Source organism: Chrysochloris asiatica, unplaced genomic scaffold (genome assembly GCF_000296735.1).
Source record: "Chrysochloris asiatica unplaced genomic scaffold, ChrAsi1.0 scaffold00094, whole genome shotgun sequence".
NCBI classification, from domain to species: Eukaryota; Metazoa; Chordata; class Mammalia; order Afrosoricida; family Chrysochloridae; genus Chrysochloris; species Chrysochloris asiatica.
In genome coordinates this window covers 1,078,407-1,101,501 of record NW_006408612.1, presented here as the reverse complement: position 1 = coordinate 1,101,501, position 23,095 = coordinate 1,078,407, and the positions used below count along the sequence as shown (strand labels likewise).

At 37.2% G+C, this 23,095-nt stretch overlaps 1 protein-coding gene across 1 annotated transcript in view; it reads left to right on the top strand.

Annotated features, from left to right (window-relative positions):
- Positions 1-23,095, top strand: part of TLK1 (tousled-like kinase 1) — a 174,194-nt gene that overhangs the window by 36,088 nt on the left and 115,011 nt on the right. Inside the window, exon 2 of the mRNA XM_006866616.1 lies at positions 14,833-14,951. Coding sequence (XP_006866678.1) covers positions 14,833-14,951 — 119 coding nt within the window. The remainder of the gene's footprint in view (positions 1-14,832; positions 14,952-23,095) is intronic.

Sequence of the window (23,095 nt, the reverse complement as noted above, 5' to 3'; positions counted from 1 at the left end):
AGAGCAGCTGGTAGTTTCGAACCGCTGACCTTAAGGTTCGCAGCCCGATTCGTAACCACTACGCTACCAGAGCTCCATATATATATACATATATATATATATATCCCTGTCTGTATGAGCTTGGTGGCTCCATAGGATAATCACTGAACTGTAAACCACAGGATCGACAGTTCGAGCACACTAAAGATGAAGCTTTCTGCTCCTGCAAAAGATTTAAAGCCTCGGAAACCCTTTTGTTAAGTGTTTTCCAGTCTGTTCCAACTCATAGCAAACCCATACAGGGTTTCCAAGGAGCAGCTAGTGACTTTGAACTGCTGACCTTGTGGTTCAAACTGACCTTTCTGTCTAGTGCATTATCCCACTGTGCTACACCACATCTGTGGATACAGCCACTTTTCACTTCTTGACCTGGTTAGCTTCCAAAGACCAGGTTATTATATGAAAATGGAGGATGACTACATTCTTTCTTTTTTTTAATGTTTTATTGTGAATTATATGATAGTTTACATGGGGGAACTTTAGTTTTACATTCATTCTATCGTATATCATCTCACTGCCATGGTTCCAATCCCCTCCATGTATCCTCAACCACCCAAAGGGTATATCCCAGAAACCTGCTCCCTACACTTCCCCCTTCTCCCCTCAGTTTTCGGCCCACAGTCCCTTTCCCTCTCTGGGTCCAAAGTCCCCAGTTGTTTCATCACTCCACGTCATCATCTCTGTCTTCATCTCAGGCATCTCTGTTTCTCTGGGTAGGGTCCCACTCTCGGCTCTTCTCCGTTGATGGTCCCAGAGGTCTCTGCTCCTATCCTGGAGAATTAATCACTCCCTTCCTTGTTTCAAAACTTCTACCTTTGCATTTCCAACCCTCATAATCCATCCTGATAAACATTATTCACTACAGTATCATGAGTTACCCATCTGTATCTCCTTTCATCAGCTCCACCCATACAGATTGAATAGTACCTACTGGAGATTCTGCCTTCTGCCATGCTCCCTAGCACCAGGTTCCCTCTTGAAAGCTTGTAAGTCAGTCACTTCTTGCCTTTGTAGTCCCCCACTCCCCATTTGAGTATCCAATGTCTAAGCTGCCCTTCTCCATCCACTCTGTGTGTGTGTGTGTGTGTGAATGTTTCTTGCTGTGAGGATTTGATCCCTCTTTTGAGTTGCTGCTCCATAGGTATAGGTGAAGTTCATCAGACTGTATCAGCTCACTCTTTTTTTTCCCCCCCCCCTCTTCTTTCCTCTCCTGGTTGAGCTCCAATCATCCAGTCATCCGGTCCAGGTCACGTGGGTATCATCTGCAAGTGTGGGTGCTCCTGTGCATATGTCCTCTCTTCCCATCAGCTCCACTCTCCTCTCGAGTCCTCCGTGGCCACACCACTGTCTCTGGGCCCAAGAGTCCCCAGGCCTCTTCACACTGCTTGCCAACCAGACTACATTATTTCTTAACTGCCAAATTATATCATTACCTAAATGTCAAAAAAAACCAAAAAAACCCATTGATATGATCCAGCCAAATTGACACATAAAGCTTAACCATCACAACCTCCACCTTGACATTCATCACCGACCAGTGTGTGTTGTTAATGTTTACTGTTGTCGTAAATGTGAATAATGAGATAGTTGATAGCTGAGGTAGGTGTACAATGTATATATATACCACATACAGAAAGATTGATTTTTTTTTTTTTAAAAGCAAATTATTTATAAGCATGAGACTAGAGGAAGAAGAACTTGAGTAATTATATTGCCACTACATCAACATAAAGAAATTAGGCATCGAAGTATATGGCATTCTATGTACAGGAATTTATAATGCTAGGGAGAAAGCTGGAATTATATATACTAACGTTTACTGAACACTTAACATACATTTATGTTCATACTGAATGCTTTGTAAGTGACAAATTTAGTTATGAACTCTTCATATAAATTTACTGTCTAACAGCACCTCTTTAAGGTATGTGTTTTTTTTAAATTATCATCTTCATTGATAGGAAGTTGAAAACATGGAGAGGTTAAGGAATTTCCCCAAACTCAAACAACTGTTATCCATGTTGATTAGCTGTCATACTTTATTCTTTGCTAAGAATAAAGAGGTGAACTGATAGTGCAGTGTTAAGCACTTGACTCCTAATCCAAAGGTTGACTGAACCCACCAGTTATTCCAGTCTGTTTTCATGAAGATCAGAACCTTTGCAACCCTGTGCTGCAGCTCTTACTCTGTCTTGTTAGGGTCGCTCTGAGTTGGAATTGATGTGAAATAGGCATAAGATGGTAATTATTTTACTCATTCTCAAAGTCATGACAGTACAGAAAAGCATAAACCAGAAATCTGTGTGCTTTACCTCTGGTGTATGCTGTATTTCCTTATATGAATAATTTGGTCTCATTATATCTGAATTCTTTGCTGTAAGGGTCATACCAAACGGGTTTTAAATGACCAGTAGTTTAAAGATAAGCTACAGTATTACTCTGATTAAGAGTAATTGTAGATTAGAGCTGTCTTGGCTTTGCCACATGCTTGTAAGCTTGAACATACAGACTTGATTCTGGTGCATAATTCTCTGCTTTTTACTCGTCTTAGTCATTATTGATTAAATATTTGGGATTTGTGTATACATGTACAGCGTGTGTAAATAGATGGACAGATACACATGACTCAAATAGTTCCATGAAACAATAAAATACAGAAAGAGACTCATGCTTACAGAGGCGAGAGTTATTTCAAATCAGTGGGGGAAGGATGAGTTAGTGAGAAACATTTTTTTCTCACAGAATGATATTTTCTATTGGGGAAAACTCTACATATATACAAATAAGTTCTAAATATCAATATCTAAGATCATTGAAAGAAGATGTAAGAGGTGTTTTTAGTAATTTTATGGGGTTTTGGTTTATTAACCATTTGAAAACATGCTTTCTATATGTTGTGACTGTTGGTCAAGGAAGGTGAAGATTGATATACTGAAAAACTGTTTTTTACAAAAGTGATATTAACTGTAAAGTGATGTTGTTGTTGTTGTTGTTAAGTGCCATCGAGTCGATTCCAACCCATAGTGACCCTGTACAGGGTTTCCGAGGGTGTAAATCTTTACGGGAGTAGAAAGCCTCATCTTTCTCCCGTGGAGCGGCTGGTCATTTCGAACCGCTGACCTTAAGGTTCGCAGCCCAATTCGTAACCACTACTCTACCAGAGCTCCTTTACCAGAACTAATAAAATATCCAAAGAGGTGCATCCTTTTGACTTTGCCAACTTGGGATGGAGAGATGTTTATTACAAGGGGGCATGAAAATTGCTCTAATGATTCAAACTATTATGTTCTTGCTTTCTTAAAATCTTTGTTTGTAGTCTAGAATTACATGATTGACTGTAATTCAGGTAGTGACATCCCTTGTAAAATATTTATGTGAAGCTTTGAGTTTATAGTTAAGTTTGGGAGAACAGTTCAGCAAGAATAGTATCATAGCAGCGTGATTAGCAGATGAGATATTCCTTATTAGTGATATAGTATTAACAGTAAGAAATTTATAATTTGTCTATGAAAACTTTAAACACTTATTGTACTTTTCCTACAGAAAATATCACTTATAATTGAGGACTTAATTTTTTGATATGTTAGAAATGACAGTTTGATTTCCTAAAATTGAAATCTTTGAAACATGCCCCCTAGAACAGGTGTCGGCAAACTATTTTTGCATGGTCTATGAAATTTCAAATGTTTTTATTTTACATGGTTAAAATCAAGAGACGGAATAATTTTGTGATATGTGAAATTTAAATTTCAGTGTACGTAAATAAAATTGTATTTAAACACAGCTGCTTTCATGCTGTGATGACAAAGACTATATATAACATTCTTACCACTTAATATTACTACTTAGGTTCATTACAAATTTCAGTTCTGTGATTATAACTTGACAGTATCTTGAATGTCATGTGAATTGCCAGTCTGCAGCATTTTATTTTAATTTTGTCATTATTAGTGTATATCCATCATATCAAAAAACAAAGTGAATTTTGAACAGGATGTTTTTAAGGCATGGTGGAGTTTGGATTATTTTCTTATTGAATTACATAGAAAAATGTGCTTATTATGCAATGACACTAACTGGAATAAGAGAATGCAATGTATGTTGATATTATGGTCTAAGCACTCATCACAATATTTAGAACTTTTGGGAAAGCAACAGAAAAATTAGATAATAACTTACAGCTTTGCTAGAATAAGAAAATGCAGTGTATGTTGACATTATAGACTAAGCACTCATTACAATATTTACAACATTTAGAAAAGCAACAGAAAAATAGATAATTCAAAATTGAATATTTTATTAGAACTTAATTTCTTCATAAAAATAAAAATGAGGCTATCAAAATAAGATTTGAATAGTTTATGTGTTAACCAAGCAAAGAAAGCCAGTTACTAATGGTGATTTCATTAAATCATGTGGGATTGAAGCAGCCAAAGAAATGTGGTGGTGGTGGTGGTTATGTGCTATTGAGTTGGTTCTGACTGATAGTGACCCTGCATAGGATTTTCGAGGCTGTAAATCTTTACAGGAGCAGAAAGCCTCATCTTTCTCCCACGGAACCGCTGGTACTTTTTAATTGCTAACCTTGAGGTTAGCATCCCAACTCGTAACCACTACACTACCAGAGCAGTTGATTTTAAGAGTTGGACAGTGGAAGCAATATCTATAATCAATTTTTAAAAAACAAAGGCAGATTACCTTGAGTGGTTTTCCTTGGCTCTTGAGTCAGCAGGTGATACTGATCCTACTCAGTTTGTGTTTTTTTGTTGTTGTTGTTTTTTTGACGTTAATGCCAAGTTTGAAGTGACTGAAAAATTAGCTTTCATGAATAGTCTGTGTGAACCAACAAGAAGTGATAATGTTTTCAAAGTTGAAAAAACACTAAGGATAATATGAAATAGTATCTAGTAAGATATGTTATAATCAATGGTGGTACAAATATGTATGGTATAAAAAGTTAGACTTGGACAAATTTTAAAGGCTTGTAAAAATGTAGATGTTCAAAGGCTACTTACTCATTGTATGTTTATTGTGTACTGTATGGTTATTCATCAGTACATATTTTTCAGAAAATATTTGAATCATGTTACTGAATCCATACTATCATGGTGACCTTCACTCACTGTCATGGATTTAACTATCATCGGCTGCATGAATTTTTATTAGAACTCGAAGCTGACAGTTCTGACTTGCTTAGCAGTGATAAAGTTTTTTTTACAATTTTTTTTTTTTTTTAAATTTAGGGCAGTCATTAGAATAGAACATAGGTAACTGACTGGTTTAAAATCAGGAAGGGTGTGCGCCAGGGTTGTATCCATTCACCATATTTGCTGAATCTGCCTCCTGAGTAAATAATTTGAGAAACTGGATTATATGAATAGAAACATGGCATCAAGGTTGGAGGAAAACTCATTAACAACCTACAGTATACAGATAATGCAACCTTGCTTGCTGGAATTAAGAGGACTTAAACTATTTACTGATGAAGGGCCAAGACTGAAGTCTTCAGTAAGGATTGCACCTCTATTTGTGTAGAGAAAACAAAAATCCTCACAACTGGACCTATAATAACCTCATGATAAATGGAGAATAGATTGACGTTGTTAAAGACTTCATTTTATTTGGATTCACAATCAACACTTGTGGAAGAAGCAGTCCAGAAACCAAATGAAGTATTGCATTAGGCAAATCTGCAAAAGACCCCTTTAAAGTGTTAAAGAGCAAAGATAATCACTTTGGGAACTAAGGTATGCCTCATCCAGACTCTGGTATTTTCAGTTACCTCATATGCATGTGAATATTGGACAGTGACTAAGGGAGACCAGAGAATAATTGGTACACTTCAGTATGATATTGGAGAAGAACCCATGGACTGCCAGAAGAACAAGCAAATATGTCTTGGAAGAATATAGCCAGAATGCTCTTTAGAATCCAGGAAGCTCAGACTTTGCCTCTCATACTTTGGGCATATTACCAGGAGGAAAAGGACATCGTCCTTGGTAAACTGGAGGGTTAGCAAAAAAAGAGGAAGATCCCCAATGAGATGGATTGGCACAGGGCGGCGGCAATGGGCTCAGTGTAACATTTGTGTGGATGGCTTGGAAGTTAACTTTTTTTGGTAGATTTGATGTTTCTTAATGAATTCAATTTGAAATTACGAGGCAGAACCATGCTTATATGTGAAACTTTGTTGTTGGTAAGTGTCGTTGAGTTGGTTTCCAGAGAGTGGCTCCCGAATTTAAGCCATTAACCTTGCAGTTCAGACTGACCTTGTGGTCCAGTGCTTATCCTACAGTGCCACACCATGACAACTAGTGTTAGAGTCACAAGTAATATGAAACTGTTCTATAAATATTTCATGTTGCCAAAGAAGTGAGATTATTCATTCCCACACAGATATGCATGGATCTATTTTCTATACTCTAACTATAGTCTTAGCATAGTTTTTCAGACATTAATAAAAGTATAGTATCTCATATATTTCAAAATCCATTAGACTGTGCAGTTGAGGAACTTCCATGTAACCTTGAATTGAAAGTGTTTAATCTGTAATGTAATGACATACTACAAGGCAAATATCAAGAGAAGGATGTAATAGAATTCTATAACTGCTTTCCAAGCAATAAATATGCCTAATTAGAATATGTTTATGAATTGATATCAGTATTTGGCAATGACTATATCTGAAAAGATATTTTCAAAGATGAAATACATAAAGTCTCATATATCAGCATTAACAGATGAACATTTCAATCCGTTCTGATGATTGTTGTTGTTCTGACTCATAGCAACTTTGTATAGGGAGTTCAAGGAGAGTGGTTCAGATAAAATTTGATGATATGAAACCCCATTTAAATGTAATTTTGTCCCCCTCCAAAGAATTCCATTGTTCTTGTTATTAAGTGCCTTAGAGTCGGTTCCAACTCAAAGCCACCTGTATGTGGTTTCTGAGAAGTGGGTGGTGGATTTGAATTGCCAACCTTGCAGTTAGCATAAGTACAGTGCTTATCCTACAGCGCCACTACAGGATCTATATTTCTAAAAATTGTACTCAGTTATTACTTTTTTTTTGAGTCCTAGTGTGGCGCTAGGTAGCGTAGTGGTTACGAATCAGACTGCGAACCTTAAGGTCCGCAGTTCAAAACTGCCAGCTGCTCCACGGGAGAAAGATGAGGCTTTCTGCTCCCGTAAAGATTTACAGCCTGTGCAGGGTCGCTATGGGTCGGAACCGACTCATTGGCACTTAACAACAACAACAACAACAACAACAACAAGTGTGGCGCTATAGGATAAACACTGAACCATTAGGTCCATTTGAACTGTAAGGTTGGTGGTTCAAATTTACCAGCTGCTACTGGGAAACCCTATACAGCGACGCTATGAGTCAGAAGTGATTTGACTGCACTTAACAATAACAACAATTATGTTTTTAATTTTGTCAGTATAAAGTTTGTAAAAATTTTATCTTGTTATACAAGGGTAAGTCAAAAGTATTGTTACAAAACCACATACTTTTATTAAACAAAAATAACAAAATGTGAAGCTATTGTTTCTCAACATGTCTTCTGTCTAGGTCTGTGTACTTCTGAAGGTGCCGTTACCACCTCTGTAACCTTTCCCTGATGAATTCTGCATTCTTCATTTTATGCAACTTTAAATGTCAGGCTTGGTATCTTAGAAGGACTCAATTCATGTTTCTTTTCAGTGTTCTTTGAGTTTGGGAACTAAAAGACGTCTAAAGGTACAAGACCAGGGCTGTAGGGTGGATGGAATAAGGTTTCTCAGTGTAACTTTTATAGGATAGCACTTGTTACGTTAGAAGAATGAGCAGATGCATTGTTGTCACGGCAGAAAGTTTTTCGGCGTAAGTTTCCTGGCACTCTTCTCACCAGTGCAGTTTTCAGTCTTCTGAAAACTTATTTCAGATAAGTTCCCGAGGTCATCGTGTGTCCTTCAAGAAAGTCTGTTAAGAAATAGTTGTCAAAAATTTGAAATGGCAAAAAACCTTCTGAGGTGACCTCTGTGCCTTGAATTAACTGGCCCAGCTAATCTTTCCGAAGCCACTGTTTTGATTGGACCTTTTTTAGAAACATCCCAAATGAGACTAAGAGTGTATTACTGAGAGATCTTGACTGCAGCCATCTACTGATTGCAGAGACATGTTTAATCATGTTTTGTTTGGAATAAATCTGTGCATGTGTGAACTGGAACCCTAGTAGCATAACTTTTTGATTTACCATGGTATTTAGGTTTTTAGATTCTTGTCACATACTTGGTTTCTGAAAACATTCAGCTAGTCAGTATCTTGTCTTTTCAATTTTTTGTAAAGTTTTTTTTTCTTTTCTAATTTTTAACTGTAAATTGGATTACAGTTTGCAGAACAAATAATTTCTTTATTCAATAATTCATACACATTTTGTCTCATGCCACTGACTTCAATTTCTATGAGACATAATTTGTCCCACACCCTTCCTATGTTTCCTGTTTTCATTCCTCCATTTGTAACCCTTCTGAACTTGGTCCTTGGGCAAATGCTGCCCTTTTTTTTTTTTTTTTTTTTTTTGTGATTTTCTTATAAGCTTTAATGTTACATTTTCAAGTTGAAATTGTATTTACTGAATGATTTACACAATTGTTGGTGGTGGATGCCATCAAGTCAGTACCGACTCATAGAGACCCTATGCATAACAGAATGAAACACTGCCCAGTCCTGCACCAACCTCACAATTATTGCTACATTTGAGTATATTGTTGCTGTCACTGTGCCAATCCATCTAGTAGGGGTCTTCCTAGTTTTCTATAAGCCTCCACTTTACCAAACATGATATCCTTCTCCAGGGAGTGGATATGTTCCTAATAATATGTTCAAAGTATGAGAGACAAAGTCTGGTCATCCTGGCTTTCAAGGAGCTTTCTAGCAGTACTTCTTCCTGCACAGATTGGTTTGTTCTTTTGGCAGTCCATGGTACTTTAAATATTCTCCTCCAAAACTGTAACTCAAAAGCATCAATTCTTCTGCGGTCTTCCTTATTCACTGTCCAACTTTCACATGCACATGAGGTTACTGAAAATACCTTGCCTTGGGTCAAGTGCACCTTAGTCCTCAAACTGACAACTTTGCTCCTGAATACTTTAAAGATATTTTGTGTAGCAGATTTGCTTAATGCAATACGTTGTTTGATTTCTTGACTGCTGTTTTCATTAGTGTTGATAATTGATCTGAGCAAAATGAAGTCTTTGATAACTTCAATATTTTCTCCATTTATCTTGATGTTCTTTCTTAGTGCAATGGTGAGGATATTTGTTTTCTTTACATTGTGGTGCAATCCATACCAAAGGCTGTGGTCTTTGATCTTCATTAGTAGGTATTTTATGTCCTCTTCACTTTCAGCAAGCAAAGTTGTATAATCTGCATATTGCAGGTTGTTAATGAGTCTTCCTTCAAACCTGATGCCATATTTTTCTTCATATAATTCAGTTTCTTTGATTATTTGCTCAGCATACAGATTGAATAAGTATAGTGAAAGAATGTAACCCTGGCTCACATCTTTCTTAATTTTAAATCATTCTTTATTCCCTTGTTCTGTTTGTACAACTGACTCTTGGTTTGTATACAGGTTTCTCATGAGCACAATTAAGTGTTAGTGAATACTCATTCTCCATAATATTGTCCATAGTTTGTCATGATCCACACAATTGAAACACTTTGCATCATCAATAAAACAAAGGCAAATAGCTTTCTGGTGTTCTCTATTTTCAGCCAAGATTCATCTGATGTTAGCAATGAAATCCTTCGTTTCACATCCTCATCTGATTCTAACTTGAACCTCTGGCAGTTCTCTGTCAATGTAAGTTTGCAGCCATTTTTAAATATCTTTAGCAAAATTTTACTTGCATGAGATATTAATGTTACTTTCCAGTGATTCCAAATTCCAGTAGGTCAACTCTTTGGAATGAGCACACATATGGATCTGTTCCAGTCAGTTGGTTAGGTAGTTTCTTTCCAAATCTTGGCATAGATGAGTAAGTGCTGCCAATGCTGTATCAGTTTGTTGAAAGAAAATGCTGCCCATTTGATCCCAAATGGTTGATTGCTCTAAGGGATGTATACCCTTCCCCTATAGATACGTCTGCTGTTTAACTGAAAATTGAGCCATGGAACTGAGGTCAGTTCCAGGTCTTGAGGATGACTAAAAGCTGTAGTCTTGAAGGTTCCAACAGTCTATCCAGTTTTTAAGGCTGGCCTTTTTTTATTTTTAATGATTTTGAGTTTCATCCCATATTTTTCTGCCTTTGTATCCAGGATCTTCTAATGTGATCCCTTTCAGAGTAGTTCTGGTCTCAGGGTTGTAGAGATTGATGTTTGCATGTTCCATTAGTTTATTGGAGTTGTTGCTTTCATGAGTCTTTGATTTTCTTCTTTTCTTTGCTCCAGATGTGGTGGTGGTGGTTGTTGTTAGGTGCTATTCAGTGAGTTCCAACTCATAGCAACCTTATGCATAACAGAGCAAAACACTGCACAATCATGAGCCATCCTCACAATCGTTAAGCTTGAGCTCTTGCTGCTGTTGCTGTGCCAGCTCGTCTTATTGGAGGTCTTCCTCTTTTCCTCTGACCTTCCACTTTACCTAGCATGATGTCCTTCTTCAGGGACTTCGCGCTCTGGATAATATGTCCAAAGCATGAGAGACAAAGTCTTGCCATCCTGGCTTCCAAGGAGCATTCTGGTTGTACTTCTTACAACACAGATTTGTTTGTTTCTCTAACACTCCATGATACTTTTAATATTCTTATCCAACATCATAAATTAAATACATCAACTCTTCTATGGTCTTCCTTATCCACTGTCCAACTTTCACATACATATGAAGCTATTGAATGTGCTAGATCTTGGTCAGGCACATCTTAGTCCTCAAACTGACATCTTTGCTCTTGAACACTTTAAAAAAATCTTGTGCAGCAGATTTGCCTAAGGTAATATGTCGTTTGATTGCTTGACTGCTGCTGCCATGAGTGTTGATAGTGGATCCGAGCAAAATGAAGTCTTTGACAACCCCAATCTCTTCTCCATTTATCAGGATGAGAAGAGACCAATAATTGCTCCTTAGATGACCACTGATGAGCTTTTAAGACTCCAGTTGCTACTCAGCAATGCAGAATGTAAACCACTATGGATTATGTTGTGCCAGTTGATCTTGCTGCCCCCTGAAACGATAGTCTTGAACCCCCAGGCACAGGATTTACACCCTCAAAGTATTTGATCATGCCTATAAGTTTCTGTAATTTTATGAGTCAGGCTGCCAACCTCAAGGTCAGCAGTTTGAAAGTACCAGCTGTTCCCTTGGAGAAACATGCGGCTTTCTGCTCCCATAAAGATTTACAGCCTCAGAAACCCTGTTCAGGGTCACCATGAGTGGGAACCGACTCCACGGCACATAACAACAACATGCTTCATTAGGAAGACCCCTAGCGAGACGGATTGGCAAAGTGGCAGCATCAGTAGGCTCGAGTGTGGCAACGATTGTGAGGTTGGCCTAGGATCGGGCAGTGTTTCATTCTGTTGTGCATAGGGTCTCTATGAGTTGGTACTGACTCGATGGCACCTAACAACAACAACATAGTTCATTCTGGACTACTGGTGTGATGCTTCAGGACTGTAAATCACAAGGCCAGCAGTTTAAATACACCAGCTACTCCTTGGAAACTTTATACAGGGTCACTATGAGTCAAAACTGACTTGATGATGTTTCACAACAACATGCTTTATTATGTAGTCTTGGTGTGATGCTAACAACTATACCAACATACTCTCATATTTGCAGATAAATTTGTAGCATAATTGCATGCATATGTAGTTATACCCTCTGTGAAATCTATATGTATTCATGAGTATAGTCCCATTCTCTTTTCCACACCTGTTTAGCTTGTGTATGTCTATGCATCCATCTCTAGATTACTGTTACTTCATGATAGTATATATAATAGTATATATATATATGTAACTGTTACCTTTAACTCTTATACTCCCTCCATTGTCTTCCTTTGTCTTATTGTTTTTTGCTGACTTCACTCTTTGTTGTCTACCTTGTATTGGTAATTTACTCTCCCTTCCTCTTCTTTTGTGTAAAAGTCCTTCCCTGACTTTTTATAATTGTGGTCTCATACAGTATTTGTCCATTTGTCACTGACTTGTTTGATTCCACATGATGTCCTTTAACTTTATCCAGGTGTTCACTGCAATAAATTAATGTCTTTTCTAGCCATGTCTTTGTAACTCCCACCAAATAACATTTTCCCTTGATGGAGTCAGAAGTTGGGAGAAAATGCTGATATGAGTATATGATTCAGTTGTGATTGTTAACAGGGTTATTTCGGAAAACTTGGAACTCTAAGATGGGTATAAAATGAGTCATCTCGAAAGTGTTGTTAAGTGTCCTTGAGTCTGTTCTGACTCATAGCAATTCTATATAGGGTTTTCGAAGAGTGGCTGGTAAGTTTGAACTGCCGACCTTGCAGTTCAAACTGACCTTGAGGTTGAAAGTCCTTATCCTATGGTACCACACCATGACTCCACACAATCACAACAATGGCTCATTGCAAATAAAGTCTCTTGATGAACAAAAGTTTTAATTTTATGTGGTCCTATTAATTTATTTTGTCTTTTGCTGTTTGTACTTTTGTTACTATATTAGATAATCCATTGTTGAAAGTTAAGCCTCAGAGTGTTGCCCCTGATTTTCTCTAAAAATTTTATAGTTTTAGTTTGCACAATTAGGCTCTTAATTAATTTTGAATTTGTTATTGTATGTGGTCTGAGGCAAAGATCCTTTTTTTCATTTTTCTGCATGTGGAAATTGAATTTTCTAGCACCATGTGTTGAAAGAGCCCTAGTGGTACAGTGGTTAAGCACTCAGTTGCTACCTGAAAGACCAGTGGTTTGAACCCAGCAGTCACTCTGTGGGAGAAAGATTTGGCAGTTTGCTTCCATAGAGATTATTGCCTTGGAAATTCTATGGGTATTTCTACTCTGTCCTACAGGGTCTCTGTGAGTTGAAATTGACTTGATGATAGTTGATTTTTTGGTTTTTATTTATTTCCCCAATGACTAGACTTCTGTCAAAATTCATTTGACTATAGGTGTGTGGGTTTATTTTTGGACTTTGAGTTCTGTTCTATTGTTCTTTGTGTCTGTTGCTAACCAGGACCATAGTGTTTGGATTACTGTAGCTATTTATTGTATGTTCTAAAATCAGGAAGTGTGAGTCTTCTTTGGTCATCTCTTTTAACATTGTTTTAGCTTTTCAAGGCCTCTTACCATTCCGTATAAAGTTGAGGATTGGTTTTTTTGATTGTGTAAAGAAGGCTGTTGGAATTTTTAGTAGGATTGGTTTGAATCTATAGATCACTTTGGGTAGTATTGACATCTTAACAATATTAAGTCTTGTAACCCATGAGCATGAAACAGCTTTTCATTTATTTTATTATTGTTGTTGCTAAGTGCTGTCAAATAAGTTTAGACTCATAGCGACCCTCTATAGAGTTTCTGAGGAAAAGCTGGTGGGTTTTAATTGACGACCTTGTGATTCCCAGTCTAGTGCTGATCCTACAGCACCACACCAGGAGTCCTCCATTTATTTAAATCTTCCTTAATCACTTTCAGCAAAAGAAAAGGCATATAATATAAATATAAGGTCTGTAGAAGTAGTTCTTAGCCTCTGGGAGAGGAATATCGTCGAGGTGTGTAGGAAGAGCTAATGTAATTTGAAAATATCCTCCAGAGGGTTCTGTATTCTGGATAACATCCTCCCTGTCCCTTTGAGAACTACTCATATATGTCATTTAGAATTTTTTGTCAGCATGAAATTCATAGACTTAAGAATTTAATTGGATCTATGTAAGAATTTGTGGTGCTTTAGTCTTTATGATAACAACTACATGTGGACCCTAATTTTTTTAATTAAAAAAAAAATCAAGATGATTGTTGAAAAACAATTATTAGCTTAATGATCTATTTTATGTACAAAGGGACTTATAAATTTTTTGGGGAAAATGTAATTAAAAGATAATGGAAGTTTTATATGAACTTTTTATAGCTCCCTCATGTGTATATTATATTCTGTCTACCTTTTGGAAGCTTAAAGTTATCAACTTTGTAAGAAATCTGTAGAGATGCGAGAACAGTACATTCTTTCCAGCTTAAAATATATTCAGATAAAGTATACATAAACAGAACAATTATGTAGTATGTCACATAGTACCAGAATTCTATGTAATTCTAGAAAAAGATTATTCTAGGAGAGCAGCGTTGTTCAGACAGTGGACCTTGGTCCATTTATAGCTCATGAGTTCAATTTGATGACTCACAACTAATGGATTTATTTTTGTTTTTCAGATGGTCTAGAATAGACTATAAAATACTAGAGTGTACTGCATACAGTAAGGTTAAGTACTTGTGAAACTAAAATTATGTATGTATGTACTGAGTTTGAAGGAAAATATTTTTTTCACTGTGGGTTTGCTATCAAAAGGGTTGGAAATCCACTGTTTTAGAGAAATAAGATGTTCTTTTAAATGGACACCTAGACATATAAATCTTATATGTCTGAAAAATCTGAAAAAATTCTTAATTTCATCTTTAGCATTCATGCATAAACTTTTATTAACTAACCACACACACTACACACAAAAAATATATTGTTTATGTATGCATATATAAATATACACGTGTATATGCACACAGATATGTTTATACATATATATATATATATATACTTCCCCCTCCCTTCTAAATAGGTGCAATGGATGAGCTTCATAGTCTGGATCCCAGAAGGCAAGAATTATTGGAAGCTAGATTTACAGGTGTTGCAACTGGGAGCACTGGGAGCACTGGCAGTTGCAGCGTTGGAGCTAAAGTGAGTACATTTGTGACGTTTATTAAAACTTCTGCAATGTATTAAAAAGTAAAATGAGTGTTCATTAACCTGATTTCTAATGTAGCATAATACATTTCAGGAATGTTATGATATAGTACAATATGAGGGGCTTCAAAAAGTTCATGGAAAAATTCCCATCGTTTAAATATATTTTTCCACAAACTTTTTGAAGTCCTTTCATGTCTCAGAGGTAAAAGGATTTTGATATGCCTTTTTCCCATTTTTATAATTTCTTTACCTTTTCTGTTTTTTTGTTTCTACCTTGCCCCTTTCACCCATATTACAATCTGTATCACTAATCAACCACTTCTAGCTGCTGCATAAAGCTTAGTAATGTATCTTTACATAACATCTTCCTGTGGTAGACTCATAGACACCAGAAAACCAGAAGAACTGTAGAAAACATCAAAGACATCATATATGAAGAAAATAAAAGATTATTAAAAATAAAATGATGAAGTGAAATAGCTGAACAGAAGATAAGGTAGCTCAAGAAGATAAGGTAAAGTATGTTGAAATGTGGAAAGCTAGAGTTAGAAAAACAAAATGGAACACAGTCTGCATTTATCAAAGCCCAAAGAACTGAAGCAAAAATTCAAGCCTTGAGTTGGAATACTGAAGGAATCTATGGGTAAAATAGGAATGTCAAAGAAACTATCTAAAGAAGATGCAAGAAATACACAGAAACACTGTACTAAAAATTATTCGTTGGTGTTCAGCCATTTCAGGAGGCAGCACATGATTAAGATCTACTGCATTGACAACACTGCACAAAAATAAGACTTGAGGAATGGCCAGATTACCAAGTGGGATGTTTTTGACAAACGGATACAACACTGCTAGGCAGTTGAAGAGTTCCATGTTCACATTCATTCAAAAGAAAGGCTGTCAAATGAACTGTAGAAATTTTTGGAAATAAATTTTTTATTGGTGTGGCACTGTAGGATCAGCACTGGACTGTGAACCACAAGATCAGCAGTTCAAACCCACCAGCTGACCGTGGAAACCCTATACAGGTTCTCTATGAGTTGCAACTGACTCGATGGCATTTAACAACAACATTAGTATCTGGAGGAAGACTTACTAACAAACTGTGATATGCAGATTATACAGTCTTCTTATGGAAGCAAAGAGGACTTAAGATACTTACTGATGAAGACCAAAGATTACAGCCTTTCGTATGGATTGCACTTCAATTCTAAGAAAAGGAAAATCCTTGCAACTGGACTAATAAATAGCATTATGGAAAACAGACAAAAGATTGAAGTTATCGAAGACTTCATTTTGCTTGGGTCCACAATCAACACTCATGGAAGCAGCAGTCAAGAAATCAAATGATGCATTTTGCATTAAGCAAGTCTGTTGTAAAAGCCCTCTTTCAAGTGTTCAAGAGCAAAGGTATCAGTTTGAGGACAGGTGCACCTGACCCAAGCGATGGTATTTTCTGTTGCCTTATATGCATGTGAAAATTGGACAATGAATAAGAAAAGAGTGATGCATTTGAATTATGGTGTTGGAGAAGAATATTAAAAGTACCATGGACTGCCAGAAGAACAAACAAATCTGTCTTGGCAGAAGTACAATCAGATTGCACCTTAGAAGTAGGATGGTGAGATTTCGTGTCTTATACTTCTGACATGTTATCAGGAGGGTCCTATCCTTGGAAAAAGACATACTTGGTAAAGTGGAGGATGAGGGAAAAAGAGGAAGTCCCACAACAAGATGGGTTAACACAGTGGCAGCAACAATAGGCTTAAACATGACAATAACTAAGAGGATGGCACAGGACTGGGCTGTGTTTCGTTCTGTTGTGCATAGGATCACAATGAGTCAGAACAGACTGGATGGTACCTAACAGCAGTTTAATAATCATTAGTATCCCATCCTGGCAAAATTCTGCTGAAGGTAATTTTAAAAAGCTGTACATCACCAGAGACCTGCCACAATTTCAGGCTAGTTCAGAAGAGGATGCAGAATAAGGCATAATTGTCAAGATCTTAGCCAGAAAGGTATTTACCTTTGTTTTATTAGACTGCGCAAAGGCATTTGACTATGGGGATAAGAAATTATGAATAACATTTTGAAGAATCAGATTTTAATTGTGCTCAAGCAGAAGAACCTGTACATGGATCAAAGGCAGTTGTTTGAACAGAACAAAGGGCTACTATGTGATCAAAATTGGAAAAGGCATGTGGCAGTGTTGTATGCTTTCACATTACTTATTCAGTCAAGAAATCCAGACTATATGAAGAAGAATGTGGCAACAGGATCGGAGGAAGACTTATTAGCAGTCTGTAACATGCAGGTGAGAGAACTTTGGTTGTCTAAAATGAAGATGATTTGAAGCAATTACTGAAGAAGGCCAAAGACTACAGTCTTTAGTATGGATTACACCTGAATATGAAGAAAACAGAAATCCCCGTAACTGTGGAGTGATAAACAACATCATGCTAAATGGGAGAAAAAATAAAGTTGTCAAAGATTTCATTCTGTGTGGATGAACAGTTACTAGTTATTGTCCATGGTAACAACAGTCAAGAATTCAGCCTATTGTGTAGGGCAAATCTACTGCAAAAGATTTCTTTACAGTTTAAAAAGCAAAGATGTTACTTTGATGTCTGAGGTACACCTTACCCAAGTCATGGTCTTTTCAATTACTTCATATGCATGCAAAAATTGGAAACTGAAAAAGGAAGACAGAAGAATCAATGCACTCAAACTGTGATAATGGAAAAGAATCTTGGATAGACTATGGACTGCCAAAAGATTAAACAAACAATCTTAAAAGAAATGCAACCAAAATGTTCCTTAGAAGAAAGTGTAGTTGAGACTTTGACTTGAACTCTTTAAACACAGCATCAGAAAGAACCATTCACTAGAAAAGGACTTACTTGGTAAAGTTAGAGGGTCAGTAAAATGAGGGCAGCTGTCAATGAGATGGATTGACACACTGATTGCAACAATGCACTCAAACATACCAACACAGGACCTGGAAACATTTCATTCTGTTAATACATTAGGTCACTGTGAATCAGAGCTGACTGCATGGCAGTCAACACCAGGAGCAACTTTCCGCTATCTCAAACTGCAGTGAAAAATCCTTATACTTGTTCTCTTAAGGAACTTACAGCATTTACTTAAGAGCGTGCATGTAGGCAGTCCCTAGCTTCCTAAATGTGTATTAAGGAACTTGTAAGGGCTTCGAATCAATTCTGCCAGGTTCAGTCACGGCCAAGAAAGTGTCATCAAAACCAACCTGAATTTTTAAAGTTGCAGTGAACCAGAAAGGTAGATAGAACTGGGGAAATTTAGAATAGAAACTGTGCTAGAAACGTCATCTCCCTCTTGAAAAAGAATGGCACCTGCAACCAAACCTCTTGCTTTTGGGTTTTGACACTGTACAAAATAGTGCTACCCCGCATGGCAATCCCTCACTCAAAGATGATGGCCAACCACACTGCTTTGAATGTGTTCTCCCTGCAGTACTTCAGCTTGATTATCACTCATCAGTCTCCAGAAAGGCTTTGCTATACCTCTTCCATTTCAGGCCCGTGTCGTATACTGTGCCAAATCTTCCAAACTAAAATTTTGACCTGTTTTTGTTTGTTTCATTGGTCAAGACAAGTAGGAGTTGTATAAATAGGAGGTATCAGACATTAGTAACCCAGGGTCTGCCTGTATTCCCAAAATAGAATTGCTAGTTCATAGGGTATGTATGTTGTTGCTGTTAAGTGTCATTGTGTCAGTTCTGAATCATGGTCATCCTGTATAGGACTTTCAAGGAGTGAGTTTGAACCGCTGGTGAATTTGAACCACTAACCTTGCAGTTCAAATCAACCTTGCATTATCCTATAGTGTCACACCAGGACTCTATACGGTATGTGGAGACTTGATAAAATTGTGTGAGATTGCTATACAGAACAGTTATACTGATTTGCAGTTTAGCAGAATGCATGAGTATTTCTACATTTCCCACATCCTCAAATACTCTGTCATTATCCACATTCCTAATTTTTGATAAGCACATGATATCTTTTTGTTATAATTTTGCCACCAGTTAACGTGAATGTTCATATGCTTATTAGCTTTTAGTGATTGTTGACTTTTATATTGATCATATTCATTGCCTAATTTTTTATGAGATTGCTTTCTTTTTTGAACTGATTTCTAAACTTCCTGGTATATTCTACTTACTGATTACTCGTTGGACTACTGGCATGATGCTGTAGGATCAGCACTTAATCACAAGGTTGGCAGTAAAAATCCACCAGGTGCTCCTTGGAAACTGTAGTAAGAACCAACTGGATAGCATTTAACAACAATAACAATTACTTATTGGACTCCTGGTGTAGCTCTGTTGGATCAGCACTGGACTTTGAACTACAAGATTGGCAGTTCATATCCACCAGCTCTTCCTTGGAAACCCTGTTCAGAGTTGCTGTGGGTCAGAACCGACTTGACAACAACAATTACTTGTTAAGTTTTATACATTGCAGATAATTTCTGTGCCATTTTGATCATGTGCCTAATAACTTTGTTTATAGCTTCTATCATTGTACAGAAGTAGTCATCATTATATAGGACTCTAATTAAAAAATCAAACCAATTTTTTTGCACCACTGAATATTTTATTAACTGTATATTTGGAATCAACTCAACAGCACGTAACAATAGCAGCGTATTAAGAAAAATGGTCATTCCCATGGACAAGGACATAGTCACCGATGTTTACAGTTGAGAGTAAAAGCGTCCAGCTGATCCGAAGTGAGGGGAGACACACAAGAACCCCCAAACTTGCAGATAGTACCCATTTGACCTAGTTTCAATGGCTTGATGATCAGAACTCTACTAGAGGAAGATAAAAATATTTTGATAAAAGAAATAAGCGTACATTGCTACAATTTGATGAACTTGACCTATACTTAATGGATGTAGTAGCTTAAAATACCACTGAGAGGGAAGCAGTCTTCACATCAAGGATCAATCCTTTCCCCTCTGTATATAGGGTTGATAGAGATGGGCATCTTAGACATTGGTTACCTAAAGGCACGAAGTGACTGATTTACAAGTTTTCATGAGAGAGGTTAGTTTCAGAGTATGTGGAGGAAAGTAGACTCCCCACTGAGTAGTTTTAATCTTGACTAGATGGGTCTGGTGAAAGGAGATGGGGATAAGATTCTTGTGATTCAATAGTTAGTAATTGTTATTATGATTAATTGCGACTGTCACAACTGTGAAGGTAGAAGTTTTGTAGCAAAAAGGGGGGAGTAGTTAATCTTAAAGTCCAGGAACAGAGGACCCTGGGGCCATCAAGGGAGAAGTGCATGCGCAGAATGTGGGACCCTATCCAGAGAAGCAGCGACACACCAGAGATGGAGGCAGAGATGATGATATGGAGAGATAGAGCAGTTGAAGACTCTAGACTTATGGAGAGAGAAAGGCTGTGTGCTGGCGGCCAGGAGGCAGACTTGCAGAATGTGCCTTTTGGTTGTTTAAATGATTATATATTCCTGAGTGTTTTTGTGTACATCAAAAAAACCAACCAAACAAAACAAAGCAGAAGGAATAGGAGCAAATACTGTTGAATGATGATCCATGGAGGGATGATACATGCAATGTAATCATTGCAGTGAAATGAAATACGATAGGATGAGTATAAAACTGATGTTCTCCCATGTAAACTATCACTCAACTCACAATAAAAAATTTACCAAAAAAAAGAAGAAAAGAAAAATGTTCATCACCATTAGCCATTTAGATTAAGTTGATCCTTTTTTATATTTGTAATTTACATTTACTGCTAGTTTATAGTAGTAAAAATAAAGGTAAATGAAAAACAACTTGATTAGAAATTTTAGTAATAATTGAAACCTCTTTTTCCATAGTCCATTGGGTCCTTTCCTTGGAATAGGAAAAAATATGGTTCTTTTCAAACCATTGGGCTAGGTAGCTATCTTTGAAATTTATTGGCAAAGACATAGAAATCATTGAACAATATTATTAATACCACATATAAGTAAAATTTTTCTAAAGATAATTCAAAAACAGTTGCAACAGTACATTAACAGTGAACTGTCAGAAAGTCAAACTAGATTCAAGAGAAGACTTGGAATGGAGGGGTATCATTGCTGACATCAAATGGGTTTTGACTAAATGCAGAAAATACCAGAAAGATGTTTATTTGTATTTTATTTACTATTCAGAAGCATTTGACTGTGTGGATCTTGACAAATTATGGATAACATTGCGAAAAATGAGTATTCCAGAACACTTAATTGTGCTCATGAGGAGTCTGTACATAGACTAAGAGGTAGTTGTTTGAGTAGAAAAAGGGGATACTAACTGGTTTAAAATAAGAAAAGAGCTGCACCACAGCTGTATCCTTTCTCCATACTTATTTGATCTGTATGCTGCACAAATAATCTAAGAAGCCGGATTATATGAAGAAGAATGTGGCGTCAGGATAGGAGGAAGACGAAGACTCATTAACAGCCTGTGATATGCAGATGATACAACCTTGATTGCTGGAAGTGAAAAGGACTTACTGATGAAGATCAAAGATTGCACCCTTCAGTATGTGTCATAGTATAATGTAAAAGGAAGCAAAAATCTTCACAATTGAACCAACAAATAACATGGTGATAAACAGAGAAAAGATTGAAGTGGCCAAACACTTACACTTTGCTTGAATCTAACATTAACACTCATGGAAGCAGCAGTCAAAAAATCAAATGATATATTATGCAGCTCTGCTGCGAAAGACCTTTAAAGTGTTCAAGAACAAAGGCATCACCTTTTGGACTAAGGTGCGCCTGACCCAAACATGCTATTTTCAGTCTCTTCATAGCCATGTGAAATTTGGACAATGAATAAGGAAGACCACAGATGAATGCACGCATTTGAGTTGAGGTGTTGGAGAAGAATATTGAAAGTCCATGGACTACCAGAAGAACTAACACATCTTTCTTGGACAGAGTACAAGTCAGGATGGAGAGACTTTGTCTCTCATTCTTTGGACATGCTGTCAGGAGGGACACATCCCTGGTAAAGTGAAGGGTCTGTGAAAAAAGAAAAAGACCCTCATGAGATGGATTGATACAGTGGAAGCAATAATGGGCTCAAACATAGCAATTATGAGGATGTTCAGTGAAGGGTGGAGCAGTGTTTCATTCTGTTGTGCACAGGGTTGCTATGAGTTGGAACCGACTTGTCGGCATGTAACAACAGCAACAAACCTTGGTGTACAAACATAAATGGTGAAAGAATACTCCCTTAAAGATTTACGGCCTTGGAAACCCTGTATAGGGTCCCTGTGCATCGGAACCACTTCCACAGTGCATAACAACAACAACAAAGCATAATGGGATGGCCCAAATTCTTGTTGCAGGAAATTACATAGTGGAGTCTGATTGAATGACTAACTTGATGATATTTCTGTTCCTCAGAAATCCTGTACAGGGTCACTGTGCGTCAGAACCAACTCGACCACACTTACCAGCAACACACATTAAAGGCGGTGCATAGGTACCATCATTCAGTGAGGAACCAATGTTTTAGACTTAGCCAGTCAAGAGATTTGAGGGTGTTCTGTAACATGCATTGCTGTTGTTATTAGGTTCTGACTCATAGCGACCCTGTATAGGGCTTACGAGGAGTGACTGGTGAGCTTGAGCCGTTGACCTTGCAGTTCAAACTGACTTTACAGTCCAGCGAATTAACCCACAGTGCCACATCAGGGCTCTGTGCATATTGCCCTTGTTTTCTAAGGAGATTAAGTTTCTAGTAGGGCTTCAATCTGTAATTTTTGCCATTCCAGTTAGAGTTGTGGTTCACCCACATTTTAAAAATTTGAATCCATTCTGGTGTTGCGTCATCCACCTTGACTGAAGAGGTCTGAACCGGTTCAAAGACTTGTTTTGAGAAGGCTGGAGTACTTTATTCTTCTGTTTTTATTTAGGCTAATTTTCCTGGATACTTGTCATCTTGGAATCTCCTCCCTTCTTGAACACTGAAAATCAGGAAAATTTCTTTTGTATTTGTCTGTGTTGAGCTCCTATTACCTGTATCCATTATCTGTCTTTATTAGGGGAGAGGAGAATTGGGATGCTTTTTAAGATCTTGCT